Source organism: Sceloporus undulatus, chromosome 5, assembly GCF_019175285.1.
Source record: "Sceloporus undulatus isolate JIND9_A2432 ecotype Alabama chromosome 5, SceUnd_v1.1, whole genome shotgun sequence".
Taxonomy (NCBI): domain Eukaryota; kingdom Metazoa; phylum Chordata; class Lepidosauria; order Squamata; family Phrynosomatidae; genus Sceloporus; species Sceloporus undulatus.
The window spans coordinates 63,261,105-63,277,875 of record NC_056526.1 but is presented as its reverse complement, the minus strand read 5'-3'; the positions used below and the strand labels follow the sequence as shown (position 1 = coordinate 63,277,875).

Sequence of the window (16,771 nt, the reverse complement as noted above, 5' to 3'; positions counted from 1 at the left end):
CATAAAGCCAGAAAGAAGAATTGGAATCCTAGGGAAAAGATGGAAGTGCCAGGTTTTACGAGGAATGCCTTGAAAAATGTTCTGTAATGGTGACAAAATTGACATTAAAAGAAATTAGCTGTATAAATGCTTTTGGAATTCAGTGTAGGTTATATCTCTTTCTATGCAATGCTGAGAAAGAATACATGTATTCTATCACAAACATTAAAGCATGGAGCAGAAATATTTTTTTAGGAAAGTAATTTTTCATGGTTTCCATCAACTAAGCAAATATGAATATGAAACCAGCTGGAAGACATGCTTCTAACTAAATGTATTTTTTATAACATAGTATCAGACTTGTGACTGCTTTACAATTTAAGACATCCCAAAACTCTTGCATTGTAAACATCTTTATTTATACTAGAAATGCATCAGGACACACTTAACAACTTCTTGCTCCTGAAAAGTGTCATTATAAGAATCAATAACATCACAGCAGCTTTTGTAATGTAACTAAATCAGAATATTTTGGACAGGAAAACCAGTACTTATAGCTATTGTGTCCTCAACAGAATCATTTTAATCAGCAGCATTTTCCTAATTAAGTAGTACTTTATTGTAAGATGTAGTTTGTAAAAAAAAATATTAGTGTTATTTTTTGAGATCAAAAGCAAGATGTGCTCTTAGATGGCTATGACAGAATCTCATTTAAGACTCCCATAATTTAAGACTCCTATGATTGCTAATTCATAAAAAGTAAATTAGATTTCAGTCTTCCATGTCCTGATTGTTTAGAACAATAGCCCACTGATCACCCTGAAGCTTGCTGGTATGTAAATGTTTAGGATCATGATATGAAGCAGGACCTACAAATAAGGTATTCCTTTGATGAATACTTTAGAGAGGGGAAGTACAGTAAAGATGCGAGGCTTATTCCTGACTCCCCCTCCTCACAAAGCAGTTGTCTAAAAGAAGTAGGCAATGCTGTTAATTTCAAGATTTTCAAAAACATCGTTAAGACTTTCCTTTTATCTTGCCATTAAAATGGCTGCATATATAGATATTCTACAGAAACCACATAATAGTGGTTAATTTTGTAGGTATGAAATAAATTTGAGCTAACATTCTGCAAGCTTGTAATTTTAACTTTTAACCAATGTGTTACAACCACAGGCTGTGGACCTTAATAAGATCTATAGTGGCATAGCCAGATAAGTGCAGTGGAAAGTCATGCAGTTTCTTTCTCCTGGAAAAGATCAACGTGGAATGCTTTAATTTCTATTATTAAAGGCTTGGGTGGTTCCTTCCCTACCCCCCAATTACAATGCTTTTTTGTCATGTGGATACACTACATTTAATCAGTAGGTGTTTCAGTTTCAGCTGGACCCCTGATCAACCTTCGAATTCCCCTTTTTCCTGCAGGCCCTTTAGGCTTTGCAAAACTCTGCTTGTGTGCATGTTGTTTGGGATGAACTTCTTCATAAAGGAACTCAGCAGTTAGCTCATCTCCATCACCTATTTCAATCTGAAATTAAGACAGAGAAGATAATCCACCATTTAACTAATTTTGAAAAGAATGGGAAATTTAATAAATAAGCATTGTTCTGATGATAGTTTTATAAAGTCTAAGAGCCTCCCACCACCCATGAAACATAAACTATATCAGCTAAAAGTATCCATGTGAATCTTTTACATGAATGTAAAATATACACTGATATTGCTGTATAAATGAACTTAATAAGTGAGCAGAATCTTCTCTTGCTAGCTTGGGCAGCTAGTGTTATTTTACCTTGGTTATCTCTCTGTACTCATTTTATAAACTTATGGTCTAATCCTATGCACATTTAGATACACCTAAGCCTACTGAAATCAATGGGCTTCATTAGACAATTTTTGTATAGGATCAGCTAGGTTGTATATTTACCAACATCTATAGAAATGTAGATCTATTTGCATTTTACTTATGGTATTAATAAATGGCCCAGGAGGAACATTCAAATGAATACAACTCAACAGTGAAAGAGACACTACATAAAACTCCATCAAAACAGATAGGTAAAAAAACTTCAATAGCTTAACTATTTTAAAAAAACACTTAAGGCAAGGAGATGAAATGCCATCTGAAAAAAACAGGTTTTTAATTAGTAAGGGAAGACCATACAGAAGAAGGCCAAATTCCATCATGAAAGGAATTTGATAGTAATGTGGGCACTACAAAATTAGAGAGCCAATGTCAGAATGCTGGAATATCTGCGAGTTTCCATTTTTGCAGTGTGTGTGTGTTTGTGGAATGGATCCCCCTCGAAGCCAAAGGGCTGACTGTACATGTTTCCTGCTGCTCCAGAGAGTAGGCCATGGAGCAGTTGATTCAAACTAAAGGAAAAATGATTCCACCTAAATATGAGGAAGAACTTCCTGATGGTAAGAGCTGTTTCGCAATGAAATACACTGCCTTGGACTGCGGTAGCATCTCCTCTTTTGGAGGTTTTCAAACAGGCTGGATGGCCATCTGTCAAGGGTGCTTTGATTGCGTGTTCCTACATGGCAGGGGATTGGACTGGATGGCCCTTGTGGTGTCTTCAAGTTCTATGATTCTATGACTTCAGAGCCTGATAAAGTCACCTTTTCTTGTCTGCAGCTCATAGGATCCCACATCCATTATTGCTTACTGGCTATGCTAGCTGGAGATAGTGGGGTTATAGCCCAAAGAAAGTTAATTTTTCAAACTGATTTTTTTTTAAGCTGTGTAAAAATTAGAGGTAACAGGCTAATGCCTAAAACTCAGGGCTTTATTAGCACAAGAAGTAAGACTGGACAAACTATATCTTTACCTTTCGGATGATCTGCATCCATAGCTTTCTTTCCACAATTTCTAGGAGGGGACTCTTGCAGCTAGAATACAGCATCCGCTCTCGTATACTACACATATAGCCAGGCATAGAATAGATGAACACTGCAGAATAATTTTATGCAAGGAGAAGTTATTCCACAAAACCATTAGGAAGGTTTGTTGTAATGTTTGAGAGTAAAGACATTTTATTGTAGCTAAAAAAACCTTTGAAGATTATGCAAAATTAAAAAAAATTCATCTAAATCCTTGATGACACAGTGCCTACCCAAGAATCTTTTACACATTTTAGCAGACTATTCAGCTTGGTACACAGAACGACTTGCATACCTATGGATTCCAAGTGGTCTCCTTCGTGGGAATGTTTGTAGAGGAAAAAATGGTACCGTGCAGAATCCTTTGGAATTCTTTTCGCCAAGTCTTTCAGCTCAGTTGGGAGTGTACTAGCCAGGATGATAGTTTCATTTTTCATATCAATTTGCTGTAAACATTGGTTAGCACAAAGTTTGTACACAATATAACTGATATAACAGAATATTAAAGGAAAGAAAATTACCATAGGTAGAAAATGAATTCACACTTAAAGACACAAATCCAGAAGTGTTGATGCGATCCAACTGAGACTTCCATCAGCAGAATGGTGGAGGCAATTCTCACTTATTTCCCCCAGAGCACTTTATGCCACCTCCCACACTCTTCTGAGGGGTACCTAACAACTGGGAGCAGGGAAGTGGAATCTGTGAAAATTGTCTCCTTCCCATTCCATAAATAGAATTCGCCTGTATGAGAGCCTTCTGTGTGTGTGGAAACTTTTGGTTTCCACAGAATTATTTCTTCAGTATCAAAGGCATTTTTCTAAGCTACCCATTCCATCGTATCTTGTCTCCAAGAATGCATCAGAGCTAAGCACAGAAGAAACATGTGACTATGAACAGGCCTCTTGGGGAGGCACATGCTGTACAGTCCCACATAACTACACAGGTAGGACATTATATTCCACTAGGACTGAACAGAATCTCAGCCACAATTTTAAGAATGTACTAGAAAAACAATGAGTTTGGTGGAAGATCTGCCTTGCGTGATGGACGTGTTCCATGCATAGAAGGTGCTTCCACCCATTTTCTATCTGCCCTGTATTATAGCTCATCTGTGCAGCATTTTCAGGAGGCTGGAAAAACTGTCAGGAAGGAAGAAGTTAAAAAGTCTGCTTTTTCCAATACAAGCACACATGCCTTAAATCTGGATCAAACTAATAGGCATTCATCACTGATATGATAGTTATTAATCCAACATATACAGAACACAGTCCCAGGACTCCATATGAAGGTCTTTTCTGTTTGCACAGAGAGCATTGGGAAACCTGACCACTGATTTCTCATAGAGACCTTCAGGATCATGTTCAAAGAGTGAAAGCACACACTTACCAGTTGCACATAGTTCAGCTGTTTGTTTTTCAGTTTCTCCAATGCCTGGAGGGCTTCATTAGCTATAGGAAATGCTACTCCTTGTAGGGTCTGATGCTTGGTGTCAACACTGACTTCAGTCTGTACCTGGGCAGGAAAACAAATGGTGAATAGTCTAAAACTCATTTCTGTTCTGTACCAAAAAAAGCACTATGTGGAAATAATACAAGAGACAGTACAAATGGGCATAACTAGAGGATATCTCCACTATCTTTTGGGATGTTGTAGTAGGAGGTATTCAGTACCTCTTTCCATTTACTTTCTTCGTCCCATGTGCAAGGTGGTTTTCTCAGTGCTGGTATATGTCCTCACAACCATTTGGTAGCAGGGAAATGTTATGTGCCTACCCTCTCTTTCCTTCTACTGCCCGAGTTCCTCCTGCCACTAAATGGCTATGGGGACAAATGGAGGCACTACAAATAGGCAGAAGGCAGAAGAGAAGCATTATGGTAGTATGTTCTTGGAGTACTATGTACTTTAAGCATTATGTAGAACTGCAGCCAATAAATCGTAAATGGTAGAAGTCTCTTATTTCAAATGTTTTCTTATTATATTATTGCTCAGTGACATATTTGTAAGAATTTCCATCATTAAATAAGAAAGAATCACTAAATATGGACAGCATATCAAAGTAGAATGTGAGAGAAAAGAAGAACTCTGTTTCAATTCAGAGAATGATTGCAAAAAATAAGTGGATAGGCCATATTAATAGCAGACTTCAGAAAATGTTTAACTATGGCGCTTTACAGACCGCCCAAAAAGGGTGGTCTGCTGGCACCGTCATTTGCTGTGCAGAGGAGCCCCAGCAGCCAAACCACGCGGCTCCTTCGCACAGCAAAAAGAAGCCGCAAAAAGCAGCTTCTTTTTGCGGCACGGAAATGGCATCGCAAAGCGCCAATGGTGCACTCACGGCATCATTTCCGCAGCACGTACTTTTTGCCCGTCTGTAATGGGCCTATGAAAGAAAAAAACAGTTTAGGACCTTGTTTTGTGTTTAAAGCAACTAAACAAATATATGCACCACAGGAAATTATTTGGCAAACTGGGTTTTATATCAGAATGTAAGAATTTTTTCCTCTTAAAATTTAAGAAACTTAGAGTGCAGCTATACTGTAGAAATAATAGGGTTTGACACTCCTTTAACTGCTATGGCTCCACACCACAGAATCCTGGGATTTGTAGTTTTTGTGGGGGACCAGCACTTTTTAGCAGAGAAGGTAAAAGACCTGGTAAAACTGCAAATCCCAGGATTTCATAGGATGAAGCTATAACATGTAAAATGGCATCAAACTGCAATGTTTCTACAGTGCAGATGCATCCTTAAGATCCTTATTCAAATTTCCAGGCATATCTGTAACAATTGTTTGTAACTAACAACACTGCTACCTTTCCTTTGAGACAAGATTTACATATATGGTAATTAGAACTAGGTATCCACTGCTTTTTGTTGCCTTTAAAAAAAACCAGTTTTGCTTATAACAAGCTTCTGACCTCCTGTAAATATTTCAGTCACCAGAGACTCAGAGATGAAAGAAAGGTATCTCAACTATCATGCAGTTCCTCTGCCAGTAGTGAAAATCTGCTTCTATGGCATCCCAAGTAGGTGGCCATCCAGCCTCACCTTAAAAACCTTTAACAAAAAAAGGCTCATTTCCATGCCAGGATGCAATACCTCATTAATCTTGATCTGTCGAAGTTCTTCTTCTGCTGCAGTGAGAGGGGCAGGTGAAGACTGAGTTACCAAGTATCTTCGATAACCATTCAATGAAACATCATCCTGGGGAAGAAAATGGGTTCACATGTTGCTTTTTTCCCCCTTTCCAAAATCTTTTCAAGCTTTTGTGACCAAACTCATACTCTTACAAATGACTACACATTTTCAATTACACATGGAAATGGGAGAGCTTTTGTTCCCAAAATATCACTTACAAATAAGTCTAGAAAAACAAATCCAGAATACACACCTTGTTAGTTCCAAATACTTCATCTTTAATATGCCCACCTCCAAATTCTTTCTTCAGAGTTGCTCGGGTAGCTGCATACAACATTTTTTGACGGACCTGGTAGGTTTGAAAAGACAGCCTTGTTTTAATGAAACAAGTAAACAAAAAAAAAATCTTCACAAAAGATGTGACTCATATGAATCTCCAGATGTTGCTGCGCTGCCACCCTGAAAACTCCTCATCTTTTGCTATAATGGCTAAGACTAATGGGACAAGGTGTCCAAAAGCATGTCACAATTCCTACCCTGAAACAGAAGCTAAATGTTAAAGCTAGTTCTCAAAGAGATTAAAAGCACTGGATAGAGCTTTCTGATCTGACAGGTGTGTGTGTGTGTGTGTGTGTATAGTTTGGAGTCTGTGTTGATATAATAGCAGTAACTAGTAATAAGGAGTAGTAGTTGAATCTAAAGGTAACTGACATCATTGTCAATTACTTCCATTGTCTATTTGTAATGCTCCTGCCAGTGAAGGCCTAGATCCAGTGCTTAATGGCTGATAAATTTAAACAACTCTCTTCCTCTTCTCAATATATTATTATGCTTTAAGATATCAAATAGCCAGAAATAAAGTCTTGCAGAGCCCCTAAAACTGTTCTTAAGGTGGAAGCTCAACATTGACAAATTATTACTTTTGCTGCCTTGCAGGAAAAAGGCAAACTACATTCTGCTAACTGTAAAACACTCTTTAATATAAAGATTATTACAGCCACAAGGTGCAGGTAAAAGTGCTCTCTATGTTTTCAGTGTAACTAACTCCCAAGCAAATGTGCACAGGACAAATCGTAGGTGGGCTCAACAGTATCACTTGTCTTTATATTTCTTGGTGCTTGGTCATTTAGCACACTTTTGGTTGATAAATCCTGAAGAGGCTCAATTAAATAGAAATCTTGCTGGTCAAATTCTGCCAGATCATTTGGGCCTAGTCTCAATGCAGGCCTCAAGGCTGTCCTGTCCCTCCATTCTGTGGCCCAAGTTCCTTGCAGCCACACATGGAGACACAAATGGAGCCCGTTTAGCAGCAAGCTATACCATACAGCTGTAACCAAAGTGCTGTTGACAAAACCATATATGCAGTACCAAACTGTGTATGTTTTCCATACAAACAGGATGCTGCTTTCCTGTTAACTGCTCATTAGCCAGGAAACACCTATTACATCATCTTCATCCATATGGATGTTGTAGGGAAAAACACCATGAAATACCTAAAATCTCTACATTGGGTAGGTAGAACGTAGCTAGGGCTGCCAGGTGAAATAAGGGAGAGGACTAAGCCTCAGGAGGCCTTGGAAGGCCACACACACCTAAATCCCTAAAAATAATTATTTTCTACCTGCACAGTTCAAAAAAAAATATTAAAATGTATGGGCATTTTTACCATGTTAGGCCCAGGAAAGGCCTTTTTTAACAATTGGAAGTGAGTGCTTTTTCCTGGGCCTTAAATGGCCTCATGGGGGGGAGGGGGGCGAGGGCAGAAATGGGTCAAAAATGTCCCCTAATTCTTTTGAATCCTGGGAGGGACTGAATTTTTTTATCCCTAGGACCACAGAATGACCCAGGAGGAAGCATATAGCTCAAAAAGCTGCACTTTGCCTCAGTGCGCTAGAGTTTCTAGCTTCAGTGCGCTAGATATTGTGTGAAAGCAAAGGAAAGAGAGACTGTGTTCTGCAGTGATTAACAGTTGCATACAACAGAAAATTTCAGCAGGTGTCACTGAAACAACCTGAAAACAACATCTTCCACAACCATTAAAGGGGAGGAATACTGTCACTTATTTGACTTGGCAAGTTAGCATATTGCTCGGCTCGGACAGTTCCATGCCATCCCTGTGGCCCAGCAGTTTATAAAGTCTGGAAGGGGCGCCTATTGCTTACTGGTAAGGAGCAGAGGGGGGAATTAACATAGTAAAGAAGCAGGTTGTCTCAGGTAGGAAGGAGGAAGAAATAAGGGTGTGCTCACAAATATAGTGTGTCCTCATTTTTCTTCCCCAGGAGCCCAGAGCTTCTTCATAGTATGTACTGCCTTCCCTGCTCCCCTTCCCATCAGTAAAAAAGCTAGGCTTGGCAACTGGTAGGGGCATCTTTTAGAAAGCACACAAAAGCCTAGCAAATTGCTTCCTATACTCCATCTCAAAGGAGACATACAGGTGTGTAAGCCATACTTACGCACACATATGTCACCAGCAGACTGCTGCCCTAAGTGTGTTGAAATCCTTATGTATATTTATAAGAGATCTCTGTTAGGAAATCTGTTGTGATAAGTAAATGAGTTTTTAAAATACAGCAAGCCAATTGGTTTGGTTCATTTTAAAAATCATGGTCTGAAAAATTCAACTTGTAATTCTAATAGTCCCAAGAAGTTTCATCCTATTACATACAGGAGAATGGTCTGGGGACCAGGCAATGAAAATCCATTCATATCCTTGGGCATTTTGAGAATCTAATCTGTAGAGTATATAGCACGGCTGCTTGTCTTCAAGGAGTGGGAGAACAAAGGAATCATAATCCTCTTCCCAGGATCCATGACGTTGTTTAGCAGATCCCACAATAAGCTGCTCTGTAAAAGGACAAAATGTATTAGTCATTACACTATTGAAAATAGCAAAAAATTATATTCTGCTTCAATAAAAAATCTGCTCAACAATCTAATAACAACCTTTGGTATATTTTTAGCTACATATGTTCTTTTTATTTTGTCAAATGCCTTGAGTCACAGCTTGGGGAAAAAGTTGTGTAAAAATAAAGCAATAGAATAGAATAGAATAGAAATGACTTCATTTCCTAAATTACAGAAATGATCAGTTTTTCATTCACAGACTAGAAGAATTTATACTAAATAATATTATATTTTAAAGGGTTGGTATATTTTAAAGAATTTATACTAAATAATATTATATTTTACAATGGTAGGATTATAAAGACAGAAGACTTTTATATTATTTGTAATATTCACAGTTGTACATTAGGATGTTTTTATGAATATTTGTAAACAAAAAGAAAAATGTTTTAAATTTCTTAAAATGAAAAAAAAAGACTTTGAGAGGTAATATTACATTTAGAAATCATAGACTCATATATGAGATGGATAGTTATTAAGCATTTAGTTTAACCTTAACCAACCTAGGTATGAAACTGTTGTTTGCAAATACAGTGGGTCCACCATATCAGCATGCTTCTAATGTGTGATTGTGACTGCCTGTGGATTGTCACTCCCCATATTATTCAATGGTCATGACATGAATGCACACATGTTGTTATTGAATAATATGAGAAGTGATTGCCTCATTTCTGGCATCCATGGGGACTCCCAGAACCAAACTCCTGCCATACAGAGGGCCTAAGGCACATGATTGCAGCTTATATTTCCTTAGCTACAGCTGCTATTTTAACATACAAAGAAACAAGCTTTGGTAGACAAATTAAACAAATACAATGTAGTCTACAAGGTCTCAGTTCCTTTGTGAGACAGCAAGGGTTAGGAAGTGACTAAAATATTAATAAATATTGTTTTCACGTGCCTAAGAAATTTAATAATTTAATTCAATAAACCCTGCCACACAGATTAAAAACATGTTTAAGAGGTTTATGGACCAAAAATAAGACTTTGATTCATAACAGCACCATCATAGGTCAGGGCTCTGTAGATTTTTTGTGCCAGAACATTGAATGGGAGTCTCCCACTCTTTGGTAGACTAAAAGTATGAAATGGGAGATGACAGCTCAGGTTCTATTCTGAAATTGCTTGGCTCTAGAAATACCATCCTGAGTGACACTGGGACTGGGCTGCTGTCCTCTTTCTCTTCCCATTCGCTCCAAGGAAAAAGGGACAAGTGCTCCAGGAGATTATCTATTCACCTGGGTCTTTGTTCTTCTTGACTTTGAAAGTAAGACTCCCTTAGCAAAATATTTGGAGTGCTGCAAATGTACTATGACTTTATACATGTTTATTTTGCATGAGTTCAATGAGCAATGTCGATAGCATTATCTGATGGCAGTTCTTCTTAATGATAATGGGGCTTGCAACTAAGCATACACAGACAGCATTATTCCTTTATTTATATGCATTGTTTACATAATTTATGTTGTTATGTACCTCCTAGGGTTGGTTTTTTGTGGGGAGGGCAAGATTTACTCAGAGGATGGATTCCATTGCCTTGCTCTTAGGCTGACAGTGTGACTTGCATTCAAGATGATAACCACATTGACTTTTGTCATCTACAAAATTCTCTGAAATAAGACAGAACAGGAAAGCAGCACTTACCATTTTCAATAACTATTTTCAAAAATCTGTATTGTCCATTTCTAGCTCTGGCAAAGGTTTCTCTGACTTCTCCATTAGCTGGAAAAAATACACAAGAGAAGAAGATGAACAGACTTTGGACATTTCAGTTAGGTTTTTTTTAAAAAAAATTGAACAAAATATTACAATAAAAACACAGCCACTGTACTTTTAAATGCAGAGTAAATGAAGTTTTATCTACTGAGACCATGTATATAATAAGAGATCCTGACTAATTATATTCTTTTTTGTTTCAAATGTATTTGAAACCATCATCTGTTCTTAACACTTTCATCAGTGTCGGTGGAATTCTGTTGTACTCTAAACAGGAACTCCGTATTTACTTCTTTGACCACAATGAAACACATCTGCAAGACTTTAAATACATCAAATTGGAAATGGAGCTTGCTGTCAAGCAACAGACCAGAGCAGAGAAAATGTGGAATCACTGCAGCAATCCAAAGATGTAGCACTCAGCATATAACAATTTGTAGCTGTAAATCTCAATTTTTACTCTGAAAGGCATGGAAAATGTAGCAAATCTAGGAAAAGCCATACAACTATGGGGATTACTGTACCACCTATGTCAGTGAGATCACTTGCTGATGTGTGCCTTCAAGTAATTTCCCACATATGGTGACTATCATTTCTTATTAACCTTTTATTTTATTTTATTAACCTTTATTTATAAAGCGCTGTAAATGGCATGTTTCTTCAGAGGGGGGTTGCCATTGCCATCTTCTGAGGCTGAGGATGTGTGACTTTTTCAAGGCTACCCAGTTGGTTTACATAGCCAAGCCAGGATTCGAAAACTTGTCTCCTGAATTGTAGTCCAATGCTCAAACCACTAAATGCTGGCTCTTTTAAGGTCGTTTAGGATCTGCTAAATGTCTTATTACCATGCACTGGAGTTACGTTTGAACCTGTTTCATATGGATTTATCTTAGCCCTTCGGTAAAACATAGTTTAATCTTAGCTATCTGTAACTTCAACTCCCTTTATGCGGTGGTGGAAAGTTGGAGTCTACCAACTTGGAGGACACCAGGCTGAGGAACGTCACCCTGTCACCATCACACACAATATCTAGAAAGAGTTATCTGGTGGATTTTCTAAACATATTGGCTGTAACATCTTGGGATAATAAGCATCAGTTCTCAGCAGAACGTGAATGCTGGTGACAGGTGAATGCTTCCTACGAGTAAGGAAAATCAGAAAGGACAGTCACAAATATGATCCAATACAGAGATACCCAGTGTGATTTGGTGACTGATATACCATCCAATAACTTTTCAAAGTGGAATATGTATGTATCTTTAGGTTGCCTGTCAAGTTAGGACAAGCCCATGAATTTCATATAGCTTTCATAGGCAATGAATATCATTTCCTTCCTGGAAAACATAGTACCTGGTATTCCTTTGCAGTTATCCATCCAAATACTAACCTGATTAGGCCTGATACTATTAACTTCCAAGATCAGATGGGATCTGATGCTTTTATAGAATCTTAGACCTGGAGGGACCACAAGGGCCATATAGCCCAACACCCACCTGTGCAGGAATACACAACTAAAGTACTCCAGTATGCCCATCCAACCTCTGGTTAAAGACCTCCAAAGATGGAGACTCCTCCAAGGCAATCTATTCCACTGCCAAACAGTTTTACAGTTTTAAAAAAGTTTTCCCTGTTGTTTAGGTGGGATCTCTCTTATTGGTTTGTGTTTTAGTCTCTGGAGCAGCAAACACTCCAAATCCAACAACAACAACAACGTTTTCATATGCCTGAGAATGTGAAATGTGAGTTCTCCAGTCGCCATCTTCCAAATGACATCCCTTCAGATATTTAGTTACCCCTCAGCCTTCTCTTCTCCAAACTAAACATACTCAGATCCCTAAGTAGCTCCTAATAAAGACTGGTTTACAGACTTTTGAGAAACTTGGTCGTTGTTTTCTGGACACATTCCTTCTTCTCAAAATCTTTCTTGAATTATAGTTCCCAGGACTGAGCACAGTATTCGACATGAGGTCTGACCAAAGCAGAACAGAGTGATACTAATATTTCCCACAATCTAGACACTATACACCTGTTAATGCAACCCAGAATTGCATTTTTGTCTGCTTCATCACACTGTTGACTCATGTTTAGTTTGTGGCATATTAAGACCCCTAGATCCTTTTCACACATACTGCTTTCATGCCATCATATAGTTGTCCATTTCCCTTTTCCTGCCTAAATGTAGTACCTTACATTTATCCCCTTTGAAATTCGTTTTTAGTTTTGGCTCAGTTCTCCAATCTGTCAAGCTCATAACACCCTCTAGCTCCCAGTTCACCAGCTGCCTGAAAGAATATCATTGTCAAAAGCCTTACTGAAATCAAGATATATTACATCCACAGCACTCCCCTTATCTATCAAGCTTATAACTATTTCACACAAAAAAGAGCTAAGATCGGTTTAGCTTAGCAAGACTTGCTTTTGAGAAACCTATGCTACCTCCTAATAAACAAAGCATTCCTTTCTAATTGCACACAGACCAGCTATTTAATGGTGCAGTCTAGAACCTTTCCTGGTATCAGCGTTAAGAAGACTGGTTGGCAGTTGCTTGGTTCTTCTTTTCCTACCCCCCACCCTCACTTTTTGAAGATGGGGACAATGTGTTTTATGTTAACATAACAATATGATGCTTGTAGTCTCACAGGTCTGGAGGGTATCAGGTTGAAGAAGGCTGCCCTGGATTAATTAAATCTATATTAACATATTAATAGAGATGCAACAAGTTCACATATCACTGTCACTGTATACATTCATATGATGCTCTCCATATGAGCCTGCCCAGCCCCCTAAGATCCTTACAAGATATCCTTTTCTGTCTTACCACCTTAACAAGCATTTGTAACGGGAATGTGAGAGAGGACATTTTTGGTGGCTGCCCTCAGCCTCTAGAACTCCCTTTCTCAGAAAATTAGAATGGCCTTCTCCCTGACCTTTTAATCTCCTCCTCCTATAGGTAACACCTACATTTAGGTAACTTTTGTATTCACGATCACTACTTATATCATAATTTTGATAGTATTGTCAGGAGCATAACTTGCTCCCCAGTCTACTTTACTGGGAGAAGGAGGTTAATTCTTCCAATGAGCAGAGTATAGTTGAATGCTGTTTCCACCAGGTTTGAAGGGATCAGGCCAGGAAAGGTTACTTGATAAGTTGGCTAAGTATAAGCTGATAGAGGATTCAAGGTCAGGGCTTTTAAGAGTGCTGTTCTGTTTTAACTGTGCTGTCTTTTTTTAAAAAAAGACTTTATCACTTTTAATTATCATTTTTTGCGTGTGTATGTCAGTAGCTTGATTTTATTTTAACATTAATTTTGTGTAGGCTTTAACTTTATTTATTGGAACAGATATACTACGTTGAGTTTCAATTTTGATAAATGAAGATAGTAGCAATGATAACAGGTATATGATTATGTTCAAGTTGGTTGAGAGTAACTAAACATGAAGGATGCATTAACCCTTCATTTTAATGGGGGGGGGGGAGGCAATGGGTGTGAGTGGGTGTTGGAGTGCCTGGCTTTGACAATCAGATATAGCATGCATAGCAATACAAGAAAAAGTATTTTCCTACAGTAATCGACAGAAACAGTCATGTGAATGTTACCAATGCAAATCAATCTTAAAGTTATGGGAAGCACAATTTGAATTGGAGAGCACAATTTGAATCTTACCAGTTGTACAAAAAAGTAAGACCATGAATCTCATAAAGGGGAAAGTCCTCCTTCCTTGGATGTTTTGAGGGACAAATTCCAAAACGAGGAAAGCCTTCTCTGTCCCTTTGCAGATAGTCCATTAAAACACACACACACACACACACTCCTAATCCTAAAAGAGTTAAAAGACCATACCTTAATTGGAACACCCAAGATTTTCAAAAGCCATACTAGTATGCTTTATAGGCATTTAAGTAGTCTGTCTGTAAATGTAAACAATCCTAATCACCATAATCCCCAGCTGTTGATTGATTTAAGAAATTGGTCATGATGCAACTACCAACAGTAACCAGGTAAACTTCAGGAAGACCGTTATAAACTGTATACCTTATAAACATGGTTGACCATATTGTTTTGTCTGAGACCCTAAAGTTGCTTTTGTGTGAAACAGGCAGGAAATTTGAGCTTTTCTCATTACTAAGTTCTCAAGCAATTGATTAAATGAATGAGTCATATTACCTGCTGAATTTCCCTTTCTGTATCCTGAGAGCCAGTGTGATGTAATGGTTTGAGTGCTAGACTAGTACTCTGGAGACCAGGTTTCGAGTCCTGTCTCAGACATGTAAACCCACTGGGTGACCTTGGGCAAGTCACACTCTTTCAGCCTCAGAGGAAGACAATGGCCAACCTCCTCTGAAGGAACTTGCCAAGAAAACTCTATGATAGGGTTGCCATAAATCGGAAAGACTTGAAGGCACACAACAATCCTGACTTTGGCCATGAACCTAAGAACAGTGGCAATGGGATGTTGAACCTTTGAGCCAGTAACATTTACATACGTGTTGACTCAATTTCAACTATTGACTAGGAGGTCTACTGTAACTGAAGCTATGAATGGATTTGGGCCACTGCAAGGCTCCTGCCACACTGCAGAAATAATGCAGTTTGACATCATATTAACTGCCATGACTCAATGTTATGGAATCCTGAGATTTGTAATTTTGTGAGATATTTAGCCTTTTCTGTCAGATAGCTTTAGTGGGTGCCACAACAAACTACAAATCCCAGGATTCCATAGCATTGAGCCATGACAGTTAAAGCGGTGTCAAACTGGTGCGGTTTAGCAACAGGCTCTGATTTGCACCTCAATCTCTTTCCCCAGGGCATTTTAAAATGAATGGTTGCTGGGTGTTTGTTCTCCCATTCAAAAGGTTAATGAGTAGCTTACATTTTGTCTACCTCTTAGGGAGTGCTTACGTGCATAAGCGGTATAGACATGTACGTGAAAGCTGGACAGTGAATAAAGTGGATGAGAAGAAAATCAATCCATTTGAGATGCGGTGCTGGAGAAGAGTGCTGAAGACAGCGGTGGCAGCCAAAAAACAAATAAATGGGTCCTAGAATAGATCGGACTGGAAATCTCTCTGAAAGCCAAGATGATCAAGTTGAGGCTGTTGTATTTTTGCTGTCTCATGAGAAGACACAACTCACTTGAAAAAACAGTAATGCTGGGAAAGGTGGAGGGACGTAGAAAGACAGGAAGACCCCAGGCCAGATGGATGGACTCTATTAAGGAGGTCACAGATATGAATTTGCAGGACATGAGCAATGTAGATCAGGGTTCGATTCCCTGCTTGACCATGAAAACCTACTTGGTGACCTTAGGCGAGTCCCACTCTCTCAGCCTCAGGAGAAGGCCATGGCAAACCTCTTCGGAACAAATCTTGCAAAGGAAACCCCTGAATAGGGTCTTCCAGAGTCAGAAACCACTTGGAGGCACACGGCCTTCTCTGAGCAGGGTGTGGGTTTATGCGCTTTCAAAACATTCCTAAGTTTTTCATAAGGTTTTTCTAAGTAAGGCATCCTCAGATGTAGTTTGGCCAGTTCTTTCCTCGGTAACAGAGCCTACAGCACCTCGGATCCATAGGCAGTCTACCCTCCAAAGAGCAACCAGGGCTGACCCTGCTTAGCTGCCAAGATGAGACTGGATCTGGTGCCTTTGGGGTATTTGCAGTTGTGTGCTGTGTGTCCAAGCAGTTTCCAAGGTATGGTGACGCTATCATGAGGTTCCCTTGGCCAGTTTGGCATGGCCTTCCCCTGAGGCTGAGAGTGTGTGACTTGCCCAAGTCTTAAGAAGGGGTTTGCCATGGCCATCCCCTAAGGCTGAGAAAGTGTGACTTGTCCAAGGCCACCCAGTGCCTTTCCATATTATATTACACTTTTTCATATCATAGTATAGCCACTGTTAAAAACGCAGTTTGATCATATTCTCTCTTTGAACCCAAGCCTGCAAATGATACCACAACTTTTTCCTTGTTCTTTTGAAACTAGGGAGAAAGGGTGCGGGGTCTCTGTCCTGGTCATTCCTTCCCCAAACCAGGAAAGGCACTCTGTGTATGCTCAGAAACACCCCTCCCTCTTGTTTGTAAGATTGTATGGTTGTTGTTGTTATTTTTGGCAAGTTATTCTTTATATCCCGCCTTCCCCCAATATTTATT

The 16,771-nt window shown here is 38.9% G+C and overlaps 1 protein-coding gene across 1 annotated transcript in view; it reads right to left on the bottom strand.

The window, feature by feature from the left end:
• Nucleotides 1-376: 376 nt before the first annotated feature.
• TWF1 (twinfilin actin binding protein 1) overlaps nt 377-16,771 on the bottom strand; it is a 17,174-nt gene continuing 779 nt past the window's right edge. Inside the window, exons 2-9 of the mRNA XM_042470372.1 lie at nt 10,553-10,630; nt 8,670-8,848; nt 6,258-6,353; nt 5,966-6,070; nt 4,255-4,380; nt 3,161-3,311; nt 2,814-2,935; nt 377-1,507 (exon numbers count right to left, since the gene is read on the bottom strand). Of these exons, the coding sequence (XP_042326306.1) occupies nt 1,337-1,507; nt 2,814-2,935; nt 3,161-3,311; nt 4,255-4,380; nt 5,966-6,070; nt 6,258-6,353; nt 8,670-8,848; nt 10,553-10,630 (1,028 nt within the window). The 3' untranslated portion in view covers nt 377-1,336. The remainder of the gene's footprint in view (nt 1,508-2,813; nt 2,936-3,160; nt 3,312-4,254; nt 4,381-5,965; nt 6,071-6,257; nt 6,354-8,669; nt 8,849-10,552; nt 10,631-16,771) is intronic.